The sequence below is a fragment of the Coffea eugenioides genome, unplaced genomic scaffold, assembly GCF_003713205.1.
Source record: "Coffea eugenioides isolate CCC68of unplaced genomic scaffold, Ceug_1.0 ScVebR1_806;HRSCAF=1545, whole genome shotgun sequence".
Lineage (NCBI taxonomy): Eukaryota > Viridiplantae > Streptophyta > Magnoliopsida > Gentianales > Rubiaceae > Coffea > Coffea eugenioides.
The window spans coordinates 5,525-18,981 of NW_020864678.1; the positions used below are offsets into that span (position 1 = coordinate 5,525).

The following is a 13,457-nucleotide window of genomic DNA, read 5'->3' on the forward strand; positions in this document are numbered from 1 at the left end:
TTAAAGGTGTAAGGGCTAAGGAGCAAATTGGGAGCTTTTATTTGATTGGTGGTGTTGGAACATATCTTCCAAAGCTTTGACTCATCTTATATATCATAGGATTTCTAAGACAAACATAAGAAATAAAACAAAGCAAGACTAAAGAGAGAAAGAGAGAGAGGGCCGAGAGTGAGGTGAAGAGGAGAAGCAAAATTTCTTCCAATTTCTTTCAAGTTTAGCCAATCATCTTGAGCTTGGAGCTTAGGGCAACAATCTTGCCACTTGATTGTGGTGGTTTGATCATCAACAAGGCTTGATTGAAGGTAAATCATTTGATTTGAAAGTTAACTCTTGGTGATTAAGTCTTGAAACCATGTGAAGTGATGTTTTTGGTTGTAAATATGAACTTGGATGGTTTATATGATGAATATTGAGTAGTTTATTAGTTTATTTTATTGGTTTATTTCTGTCCAAATTTCGGTTAAGGCTATGGGAGAATTAGGGTTTCTTGTTTCATGGTTATTCAAGTTGATTTGGATGATTGTTTGGCTTGTAAGTGGAGTCTTTGATGTGTTAATCTCACTTGAATGGTTGATTCTTAGCAAAATCAGATTTGGCCTTGAAACCCTAGTTCTAGGGGAAGTTAGTTTGGTTGAGTTAAGGCTTTGATGATTAGGGTTTGAGTAGATAGGTTTGGAGGTTAATAGAACTTGTATGATTAGAGCATAGGAAAAGTTGGGAGAGGGATTTCAAGTCTTTTGTGGAGCTATTAGGAGCTGGTAAGTGTGTGTTTATTTGGTAGGAATTTGGCTAGGAAGCTTGCATAAGAACCATAAAAACGGACGGTACGTTTGCGGCGCGCGAAACCGGTCAATCTGGAAAACAGGGCAGCCCTGAATCTGAACTTTGGCTCTATTTTTCTTTGTGCTACGTATTGATTCAGAATTTGCCCAAAACATGAAAGTTGTAGCTTCTTAAGTCCTTGTTTTGCATGCAAAATTTCAGCCCAATTCGATAGTATAGCCTGAGTTATGACCAAAACACTAATAGCTATGCAAAACTGTGGATTTGGTGACGTTTCTTGATTTTGCTTCTGACCGTGCTCAGCTCACATTGATAACGAAGGAACTGGGTGTTGAGGTCTTCATAAGACTTGTAGATCTTTGTTTTATATTTGAAACGGTATAAATTGCGTCCAAATCCGAGTTCCGTAGCTCTAGTTACACCCAAAACAAAATCGGGTGTCAGAACTGCCTTGGAAGTTGGACAGTTCTGATAGGAACTTTGGACCCATTTTTCCTTATGCTCTGTACTGATTCAGCTTTTGGTCAAAACACAAAAGTTATAGCCTTATAAATGAGCTTTCCAAGGCCTCTGGAATTTCTTAATTCTGATCTCTGAGTCATGAGTTATGGTCATTCAAAGAGGGCCTGTTTGGTAACCTAAATTGAAACGGCTGGGACTGTCTTGTGTATTTTTTCCCTAGTTCCATTGTGATCTGGACTACAGGGCCTTCATTAAAGTTGTAACTCGTTCTCTTAGCTTCGAAACGGTGTCTCACACACTTTAATCCGACATTCCTAGCCTAACTTGTAGTCAAAACAGTTTTGGGTGGCAAATCTGCTCATTTCCGTTTGCCTGTCGTTTCCGCTTCCGTTCACCATTTCCGCGCGTGTGTGTATCCGTTTTGCCGTTTCGCTTTATTTGCGCATTTTAGTAGTTGTTTGTGTGGTAATGTGGTGCAATCTGTTATTTTAGACAGTGATGGGCTAGACGGTGCCAGTGGGGCCTACTAGCTGAGATACGTGACGTGATCTTCACATTTTGCTATACTTGATCTTTGTGTAAGTATTCAAGCCGTTTTTGTGTATAACTTGCTTATGTGCTTTGGTGTGGATGAGAGGGTACTTAGGCGAGGGTGTTCTTGATCACACTCGACCTAAACCCTAATCGGTACTTGTGCTTCTTTATGAGCTGTGTATATATGAATTATTTTGATGCTGAACCTCTTGAGCTTGTAACTCGGGGTGACTTTTGTGAAATTTGTGAAATATGATGAGGTTGTGGGCCCGATATCAAGACCTAGACGGACTATTCGAGCCGGCCGGGGCTTGGTCGAAGCCAGTCCAACCTAGTCTTAAGGTTACCAAGTTTGTGGTTCTGTGAACCAAGTTTGTGAACCGAGCTTGTGAATCAAGTTCAATTTCATTTCATTTGCTCGAGCCATTTCGTGAGGTGACTGGCCAGTGAAGGTGATAAGGTGTTAGGTGGGAGTACAAGTGGAGTTCTACGGACCCTAAACGGTGGTCGACGGAGTGTCGACAGGAGGTCACACATGGCACATGACGTGGCTTTGGAGCCAACCTGTATAATTAACTTGTGTTGTTACCTGTATATTTTCGATTTGACATCTTTGTGACGTAATTGTTCGTATTACCGTGAAATTTACATTTTTACCCCTATTTACCTACTAAGCATCTAGCTTACCCCTTTCCCTTTGTTTTCCTTAACAGGGGCCGACCCGGGGAACTTTTGGCACTATCACTAGTATAGTTAGGCTTGGTTTGTAATAGCTGGAGAACTAAGATGTTTTTTCTTGTTTTAGTGACCTGTATAAGGACCCCTCTTTGGGTCTACTTTATATTTTGGTTATTAGCATAAGATAATGTAGTAGTCTGGATAACTCCTTTTAAGGATGTAAATACTCTTTTAGGATTGAATATATTGTGAATAGTACTCTTTTGTTTTATATAATTTTATTTGCTTTGTGTTTTGAGTCCTGGCGCGAGTTAGGCAGGTGTCCCGCCGATACCTTCGGGTTCGCCCTTGGGAGAAGTGGGGGCGTAACATACAAAATCAAGCTAGGGAAAAGTCCGGAAATGAAGTTTAAGCCCGAAAACAAAAGACAGGTTTGACGTCGCTTAGCGTATCGGACACAACCGAAGCTACGCTTATTGAATTGGTGTACAATTTATACCGTTTTGAAGCTAAGATAAAGAGATACAATTTTGAAGAAGGCCACTCAGTACAGTTCGTAGTGTAACCAGATCAAAATTTCAAATTACAGAACAAGAGTCTCACAATCAGACTAGTTAACCGCACGATGCTTAAATGACAACAACTCAGGCTACCGAAGTCCAATTGAGGAGTTTTTAGGGCCATTGGAAAGCTAAGACATAGCACTACAACTTCCGTGTTTTGGCCAAATGCTAATTCAGTACGGATCAGGGTGAACAGATGCGGTCCAATTGGTGAAATGTCAACACTGTCCACTGAACTCTACCTATGGCAGTTAGGGGTATTTTTGTCTTTTCACATGATACAGTGATCAGTTTGGGTTGAAATTTTACAGGAAGCTATAAAACATCATTTCATACAACTTTCATGTTTTAACCCAAGGCCGATTCAGCCTCCACCACGGCCGAACAGAACCGGGCAGAACAGGGTTAGTTGAAACCCTAAACTGGAATTTTCGCACCAAACCAGAAATTTTTCGCAACCAATCATATCCAACATATACCAACTCCATTTTACACTATAACAAACCATCAATCCATGACTAAACAATAATTACTATATAAAAATGGAAAAATCAATAATAATCAACAATCTATCAAAACTTCACTTCCAACCATCAAACCTACTACAAAATCAACATATTTAGCCACAAAAGCCACTAATAACCATTATTAAGAACAAAACTATGAATTTGTACACACCATACCTTGATACCTCAAGAAAGGTAGCTTAGGTTTCTTTCTCCCAAATTGACTCCACAAACACCTTGGAAACTATCTTGGCTAACACTTTTATGAAGTGATTAGAACTCTTGATGGTTAGAACTCAAGGATTGAGCAAGAAATTGAAGTGGAAAAGGGAAGGCTTCTCTTGTATTTTTTCTCCAAGAGGTTCGGCCAAGGCAAGCTCAAAATGGAAGGAAATTGGTCAATTTTGAGGTTTAGTAAATGTGATGAAAATTAGTCAAAGTCCAACTTGCAATAGGGTCATGACACTTGGCATCTTTAAGGGTTTAAACTTATCTCCGAGTCTCTCCAATATTAATCCATCTAGGTAACCTTTAATTACCTCTTAACACCTAGTAAATTAATCCCGGTATACAAAACTCAACCTAATTAGCCGAATAATTCACACTTAACGCACTAGCGGGTCCCACGTCCAATATACATTCCTAAAATCTCATGAACGAACTTATACTAGAAAAATGATTTAAAAACTATATTCACTCATAAAAATTATCTAGAAAATTTTTCTAATAAAGAAAATATAGAAAATGCGTGGAAATAAATAAAATAAAGCCTAGAACATAAGAAATTTTTTTTTTTGGGTTCTCACAGTTTTTGGCTTTATTGAACATTGTCCTTTGATATGATCTTGTCACAAACCTTGGCAAATTGGTTTGTGAGTTGGATGGCTGTGAGGATGATGGTGAATCAATTGGTTGAGAATCTTGCACCACATTGTCATTCATCATGTCAGTAAAGACCTTCTTAGCTTTTTGAATTGCAGTCCAATGAGGATGAGAAGAACCATAATTCCATGATGCATAGTGACCGGGCCAGATTTCTGGTGGAATACATCTATTTTGTGCAAAGATGTATCTTTAGGCTTCCTCATATTCATCATCTAAATCTAAAATAGTATGAGAAAATTCCCTGAAAATAACTGCACTGGGCAAAGCTTGGATTTGTCTATTTTCAAAGAGGTGTGCAGGTCTATGAAAATGAAAGATGATATAATCTTGTTTTATTGCAAATAAGTCATACCACCATTGAAGGGGTTTGAACCATTGTAAGAATAATTCTAGATTTGAGTCTAGAATATGATTAAAGAATGGAGATTGGAATTCCATCAGAATGTGATATTCATGGTAAAGACACCAAAAATATCTGAGTAATGGTTCTGGAAAATTATTTGGTTGAGCAATAAAAACATGAGCAAAAGGATATTCAGGATTTGTTCCAAAGGGTTTGAGAATTGTTCCTCCATATGTTTCAAAAACCTCAAGCTCATATTTATTCCTGATTCTTTCAATATCTTCTTTTTGCCAAGGGTAAGGGATTTGAAAAAGTCAGGTGGATATGTATGATCATAGGACATCATTAGGGATGAAGGTTTAGCAGATTGAGAAGGGATCGGTTTCCTTGACAAGAAATCAGCAACTATATTATTTTTTCCTTTGATATGTTTAGCATGAAAAGAATATTGTGAAAACCAGGCTAACCATCTTAACAATTGTGGATGAGGAATGGTTTTGTTTTTGAAGTGCAGCATTTTTGGAAAATTTCCCATATCCATTTCAATTTGAAAATGATGAGATATAAGAAAGAAAGAGAATTTCTTTATACCCATCTTTACTGCAAGTATTTCCTTGAAACTCTCAGATTGTTTGAATTTACCACTTGCAAATCCACAACAATGTCTCACACCTTTTTCATCTTCCTCAAGTAGATTAGCACTCCAATATTTGTCACTTGCATCTGTCTGTAAAATCTTTTTCCCATCAGAAGGAATGTACAAGGTTGGAAGCTCAAGGAGCTTCTTTTTCAATTGTTGAATGGCTTGTGTCTGAGACATCCCCCAATCAGGAGGTTTCTTTTTCAGTATTTTGTTGAGTGGATTAATCAACTTGGCTGTTTCGGGAAGAAATTCCCTAACATAATTGATTACTCCAAGAAATTGTTGTGCCTGCTATTTGGATAGATTTTCCTCTGGAAAATCTGAAATTGATTACTTGTGTTTGTGCTTGAGCTTGACTTGTTGTACCTAACATAATTATTTGTTGCTGGCAACTTCCTTTCTTGTTTGAAATCTTTTCTTGTTGTCTTTATTTTTTTTTGATGCCTACGCTTTTAACATCTTTGATATTCTAAATGCAATAAGGGTATATAGGTTCTTACTAGATTGCTTGTTACTTCTAGCTCCCTTGTTCAGGTATTTTTTTTGCTATTTTTTCCCTTTGCAGATGGTTGTCTACTTTTTTCTTTTCCTTTAACCTGGTTGCCTGGCAGCCTGTTAACCTATTTTTTTGCCTTTACTATGCCTACGTTTTTATCCTCTTTGATATTATATTAGGAATGCACTGAGTGTATAAAATTTCTTAGTAAACTGCTTGTTACTTCTAGATCTCTCATTCAGCTATCTTTTTTTTCATATTGCTTTTCTTTGCGGCTGATAGCCTATTAAGGTCTACCTTTATGGATCGTAATGCGGCGCTGATATGCCACAGCATTTGAAAGATGAAATGCTACATCGGAGGAGAGAAAAATATGCTGAACAAAGAGTGCAATCCTCTCCTGTTCATGTTTCTTCGCCGATTGTACATTAACTAAAAAACTACAAAAGAACAGGAAGGGGTATACTTCTAGGTCTAGACTGGATTCTAGCGGTGCAATCTTATCAAGTGCAAAAGACCAGCCACTTGATTCTACTGCTATTCAATCATCTGGTAATATCTCTATTTTATCTCAATAATCGACTTCTTCTGCTCCTTCGCCTCAGATTTTGCTTCTGTCTCCTAGAGGTATAGTGTTTTCCTCGATAGCTATTCTCGTATACTGGCCAGACAAATTGGAATACTTTATTTTTACTTTCTCGATTGTTCCTTTCCCTACTGCTCTAGCCTGGGTTTTTTTTCATACAATTTTTCGCTTTTTCCAGAATTTTTGTCTCTTTCTTCTCGTTCTTGTCAGCTCGCGATAATTTGATTTCTGAAGAAGGCTCTGCCTTCTTAACAACTACTCGGCCTGGTTCTTCATTGACCAGACCTATTCAACATAATTTGGTTAATGCACAACTAATAGATGAAGGATAGTCTGCTAAGAGATTAAAGCCTAACACCACAAAATGGTCCCGTTTATAGAAAATTCCAACTAAACCTCTGACCCTTCCTGATATACCACATTGTTGACATTGTGGTGCAAAGAGGTTCTATCTTGAACCTCCATCCTTTTGTTGTTCAAATGGGAGGGGATTCAATTATGCAGCATGCATGATCTCATTCGTCTTTTCACTGGAACAGATGAAGAAAGTACAGAATTTCAGAGAAATATTCACACGTTTAACAACAATCTTGCTTTCACCACCTTTGCTGCAAAATACAATAAAAACCTCACAAAAAATAGCTAGGGAGTTTACACCTTTCGTGTTCAGGGTCAGGTCTATCACTTGCTTAACAACCTTATGCCTTTAGCCTCCCCTCTTACTGGTATTCAGTTGCTATTCTATGACTATGATGAAGAATAGCGAGAACGCTTCAGGACTTGCCCCGTTTGCGTGCGAACACTCAGAGAAACCCTTATACCAGGTTTTTTAGGAGTCTTCGTGAAGTTCCTCAGCTTGAGAAGAATAGGATCATACCCAATTCTGATCCAGGGTTGGATCAACGAGTATATAATCTTCCAACTGCTTCTAAGTAGCTGCGATTTGGACAGAGAGTGATGATGAGGATCTCAAAAAAAATGTTCATATTCAGGTGTACAGCCATTCAAGTACCAGTCATAGGATACAACTTTATTTTGCTTGTTACGATCCCTTGCAATATCCGTTCTTGTTCCCACGCAGGAAATATGGCTGGCATCATGGTATTCCAAAATTAACTGCTTCACATACAAGAAAAAGAAAACCTGATGAAGATGATCTGCTGATGGATTTTTCTCTAATAGAAGGACCTTCTGATTTGATTGCTCTTGAAAATACAGGTAGTGTTGAGTGCTAAAAAAAACTATAGCAGACTTTCTACTCCCTGACCATTGTTCCTTCTATTAAAAACAATTCCTATACCCTTTATTTTTTCTGCAGTGGCCGAGGAAGGGAAGAGAAAATGAGACACTGTGTTGGCGAGAGAGTATTGCTGTTATAAGTTTCAAATGAGAGATGATGATAGGTCGATACTGTGACGCCCCGAAAGAATGAGTGTGAGAACCCGCAAATTTTTATATATTTTCGCGACATTATTTTGTTTACTCGTTTATAATTTTGTGTCTTTCTTCAATATATTAATTTCGTATACATTGTTTTTAAGTAAATATAGTTTTCAAATCATTTCCTTGATACAAGTTAGTCCACGTTAATTTTGAAGTATATTTGGACGTGGGACCCACTAGTGCGGTAAATGCATTATATTTTTGACAACTTGTTGGAATTTTGTATTAAGTGATATTATTTTACAAGGTGTTAAGAGATTTGTATTGGAGAGACAAAAAGATAAGTTTTAAACCTAAAGGTGAAAAGTGTCACCATCCAATTCACTCTTGGACTTTGACCATTATTTCTTACCTTTACTAAATACTAAAATTGACCCAAAATATCATCTTCATTTGCTCATCTTGGCCGGCCATGGAGGAGAGAAAAGAGAGAGAGAGCTTCTTCAATTTTCCTTCATTTCTAGCTTGAATCTTGCAAACCTACCGGTTAAATTCCAAATTTCTCCACAAAAGTGAGTTGCTAAGCTAGTTTAAGGTGTTGAGTGGAGCCATTTGTGAAGAACAAGCTCTAGTTGTCTTGTTTCTTGGAGTTGCAAAGGTGAGGTGTTAAATATCTTCTCTCTCGTGTTAATAATGATCAATTAAGGATTTTTAGCGGTAGAGCATGTCATTTTATGGATGATTTCTTGAATTGGGTTGAGATTGGTGAAGTTTTCTAATAATTTCATGAATTTTCTGTTTCATATGTGTAATATGGTGTGGCTTTGGATGATGATTGGAAATGATTTAGAATGAAGGTAGAAGGTGTATGTGGTGGTTAATTGCAAGCAATTTCTGTTTCGGAAAGAAAATTGGAAAGTTAGGGTTTCATTGTTCTTCATTCTGCCTGGCACTGTAGATCATAGTTAGAGGCCGAATTGGCCTTGGATTAAAACATGAAAGTTGTAGGGAATTATATTTTAGAGATGCCTACAAAATTTCAGGTCAATCGGAGCAACGTAGCTTGTGAAAATATGGAATTACCCTTGCTGCCCTGTTTCTATCCGAATTTGAGAATTGCTTCTGTACTGGGTTATTTTGATTGGGAATGCTTCGGAATTAGTTGTTGAGACCTTCTGAGGAATTGTAGCCCTATGTCTTAGATTTCGGATGGCTTTGGAATTACTCGATTTGGACTTAGGTAGCCTGATTTATGATGTTTGCACCAGAATGCGATTTGTGAATCTGTTTTTACGGTTCTGGTGTAGTATATTGCATTTTTTACCTGGTTACACTCGAAACTGGGTTGAGTGACCTTCTACAACATTGTATCCTATCTCTTAGCTTCGAAACGGTGGATCTTGCACCTCCATCTGATAATCGTAGTGCCAGTGGTACCAAAACCGCTAAACGATGCCAAAAACTGTTTTCCGAGTTAGAGCTTAACTTTCATTTCCGGTCATTTTCCTAGCAAAATCTTGTATTTGAATGACTTTGAGCCTATTGAACGGCTGTTGTGATGAATTTATATTTCGTATGACTTTGGGACTGGCTGAGGAAATAATGAAGCCATGACGGCTGGAAAAGTAAGGAAATTAAGGGGATATGCTGTCCGATCCTTGAAAGCATTTGATGGCTTTGAGTTTGAGTTGAAGGGCTTGGATTTGGGCAAGGCAATGATATATGATGGATGGTTCCTGAGCCGTGGAGGTGAGTGACCCCAAACTGTTTCCAAAGCTACTTATGAACTGTTTCTTGCATTATTTACTCGACTGCATCTCATGCGTGCTTGCATGTGAATTCATGATATGATTTTGGCTTCAATGAGTTCTTGGGGAGTCTTGTGCTGGACACCAACGTCTCCACCTCTGTTTATTTGGAGCAAATGGCTCCGGAGCTCAAAAAGGGGCTCCCTCTTACTGTTTACTGTTACTGGATCTTTTGAGCGTTGGGTGTGTAAGTGCAATGATTTCACTGGCTCACGAGAGCAATAAACGTACATTTGATCTCGGAATCATGACATCATTGAAATATGTTACTGTGAAATATATTGGATGACTGCTTTTACTGGTTACTCACTGAGCTTCTAACTCACCCCAAAAATATTTTATTCCCCTTCATAGGGCTCATGGCGAAGGAAGGCTTGTAGTACTTATTCCCGTGACTGGATGGCATATATCTTGTACCGTTTGGATTTGGAATCATTTTATGTATAGTTGGGAATTGTTTTCGCTTCGCTTGTGACATGTAATTATTGGAGAATTTGATGTATATTTGAGATTTATCTTGTAATTTATTTGAGGACTGTAGTGATCGACTGAGTCCCGGCGAGAACTGGACAGGCGACCCGCCGAACCCTGGGGTACGCCCTAAGGGGAGGTGGGGCCGTCACAGATACTGTTACAAGCCAGAAGGTTGTTACAGTAGTTTGCAATTGATGTTTATGTTAAGATCGAAACGCCGAGGCTTAATTTTCATAAGAAAAAACAAAAGAAAATTAGGTCTGAGATTCTTAAAGGAATCATGGATAGTATGTCTATTGGCTGTACTGCCGGGAGTCAGGTTCGTAGGATATATCTACCAGCCTTTTTCATTGGTGGTCCAAGAGATATGAAGCGTAGATATCTAGATGCTATGTCTTTGGTATAGAAATATGGTAAGCTAGACCTGTTCTTGACTATGACCTATAACACAATGTAGAAAGAGATACAACATAACTTGAAATATGGAGAAGAGGCTCAAGATAGACTAGATTTGGTTGCTGGAGTTTTTCGGGCAAAGTGTGAGGTGCTTAGAGCAGAAATAGTTAAGAAGAAACTCTATGGTGAAGTGGTAGCCTTTGTTTATGTAATTGAGTACCAAAAAAGAGGCCTTCCTCATGCACACATGCTAATGATTTTGAAACCAGAGGCTAAAGCATTGAATCCAGAAGCATATGATAGGATAGCTTCTACCGAGCTGCCTGACCCAAAAGAGCAAAATTGCTTATACTCCCTTGTTATAAAACACATGCTGCATGGCCCTTGTGGGTCACTAAACAAAGAAAATGTCTGTATGCGAAATGGAGTGTGTAAAAATCATTATCAAAAGGATTATATTGAGCATACTACTCATTCTGAAGATGGCTGCCCTCATTATAGACGAAGGAAAAATGGCCAGTCTATTAAACTGAGAAATCATTCTTTAGACAATAGATGGGTTGTCCCCTACACTTCATACCTTCTTTCTCTTATAGATTGTCACTTGAATGTTGAAATCTACTCCACTATTAAGCTGGTCAAATACTTGTACAAATATGTATACAAGGGACATGATCGAGTGAGCTTTCACATTCATTTTGAGAATGATCCAGAAGATATATATGAGATCCATGAATTTCAATCTGCTAGATGGGTAGCAACTGCTGAAGTGATGAGGCGCATTTATAGATTCCCGTCAAATGAAATGACACCTTCTATTTACACACTTTAGCTACATCTTCCAGGAGAACAAATGGATTCTTTCCACACAAATTTGAATCTGTCAGATCTGATCAACAGTGCAAATTTTTCTAAAATGATGCTAACTGAATTTTTTGCCATAAATAGACGAAGTAAACAGACGTGCAAGCTGAAATGTCTGTATCGGGAGTTTCCAAAATACTTTGTTTGGCATCCTGATAAGAAAAAATGGACTTGCAGAAAACGTAGAAAAGGTGATCAGAAGAGTGGTTATAGTTAGTCCCAATAAGGGTGAGCGATACTTTCTAAGATTGCTGTTATCTCATATTCGTGTGCCAAAGTCATTTGACCATCTTCTCATTGCCAATGGACAACTTGCATCTTCATACTGAGAAGCTACCTTTTGAATGGGCTTGCTCCAATCTGATACCTACATAGAAGACACACTTGTTGAAGCCAGTGCATTTCACATGCCTTGTTCACTTAGAGCCTTGTTTGCAATGTTACTTGTTTTTTGTACTCCTTCCAATCCTATTAGTTTATGGGAGAAATATGAGGCTGACTTATCCAATGATTTAGAAAGAACAGGCTTTACTAATGGCTATGATTCTGCTTTTATTAGGAGATGTGTGCTGCAGGACATAAATAGATCATTGGAGCAGATGGGTAAACACATAGGTGATTATCATCTGGTTCCTGATGATCTTCTATTTACTGACCATGAACGTTTGACTAAGGAAATTGAAAGTGAGTGAAATGTTTTCTTTACAGAGGATGATTTGCTAACAGTTTCTCAACTGAACACTGGTCAGAAAGTTGCATATAATGCTATTATGTCAGAAATCTTTTGGCCTGATAGCAAGAGCTTCTTTGTCGATGGGCCTAGAGGAACAGGCAAAACCTTTTTGTATCGTGCCCTGCTTGCTACGTTGCGGACACAGGGTCATATAGCATTAGCGGTTGCATCATTCGGTGTAGCAGCATCTATTCTTCTTACAGGAAGAACTGCATACTCACGATTTAAAATTCCTCTTGATGCATCAATTGCTAAGACTTGCCAGATTAGTAAGCAGAGCTCGACTGCTAAACTGATTTTTATGGCCAAGTTAATCCTATGGGACGAAGCTTCAATGGCAAAGCGAGAAACCATTGAAGCATTTGATCTGCTCCTTAAAGATATCATGGATAGTGATAAGCCGTTTGATGGTAAAGTCATGGTTTTTGGCAGCGACTTTCGTCAGACTCTCCCGGTTATTCAAAATGCAACGAGGGATATTCAGGTTCAAGCCAGCTTTGTCAACTCTACTTTGTGGGGTAGTTTACAAAAAGTTTCTCTAATAGAGAATATGCGGGCTTTTCTGGATAAATCATTTTCAGAATTTCTTCTTAGAGTAGGAGAAGGAACTGAACTGGAGAATGAAGATGGGCGAATATCTCTAAGCAATGACATATTAGTACCATATGATAACAAGGATAGTTCTCTTGATAGGTTATGTTCTAATTCACACCTTTTATATATATTAGCATGCAGTGCTGCATTATAATAGTGTCGTGGGTATTAATATGTGTATGGTTATGTGTAAAACCGTACAGTTACGTATTATAACAGTATCATAGGTTATCCTACCTAAAATAATATTTGTCCTAACTAGATCCTTGATCACACAGGTTAATAGAATCAGTGTTTTCAGACTTGCGGATTTATTCCTTGGATCCCTATCTAATGATAAATAGGTGTATCCTCTCCGTAATGAATAGTGCAGTTGATGATGTAAACCAGATGATAATTGATCGGTTTCCAGGTCAACCTTATACTTATATGAGCACTGATAGAACACTTAATGAGCAAGATCAAGGAGATTACGAAGATTTTCTTAATTCTTTGAATCCAAAAGGCCTCCCTCTCATAAATTAATCTTAAAGGATAACTGTCCAGTCATTTTGATGTGGAATCTGAACCCAGTTAAAGGCCTCTACAATAGCACTCACCTTATCTATAAAGACCTCGAGTAAAATACAATTTGTGCTGAGATTGCTGTTAGGCAGCATCGAGGCAAAAAGGTTTTGCTTCCAAGAATTCTGCTTCAGTCAGCTGATAATGAAAAGAATGGGATTC

General features: G+C 38.1%; 2 protein-coding genes across 2 annotated transcripts; both read left to right on the forward strand.

The window, feature by feature from the left end:
• The first annotated feature begins 10,424 nt into the window (after positions 1-10,424).
• On the forward strand, positions 10,425-11,372 carry LOC113758955. The gene is made up of 2 exons (XM_027301622.1): positions 10,425-10,544; positions 10,602-11,372. The coding sequence occupies exons 1-2, from the start codon at positions 10,425-10,427 to the stop codon at positions 11,370-11,372; spliced, it is 891 nt and encodes a 296-aa protein (XP_027157423.1).
• Positions 11,373-11,748: 376 nt separating this feature from the next.
• Positions 11,749-13,256, forward strand: LOC113758957. Its single transcript, XM_027301623.1, has 3 exons — positions 11,749-12,007; positions 12,113-12,830; positions 13,010-13,256. Exons 1-3 carry the CDS (start codon positions 11,749-11,751, stop codon positions 13,254-13,256), a joined length of 1,224 nt encoding a protein of 407 aa, XP_027157424.1.
• The last annotated feature ends 201 nt before the right edge of the window (positions 13,257-13,457 follow it).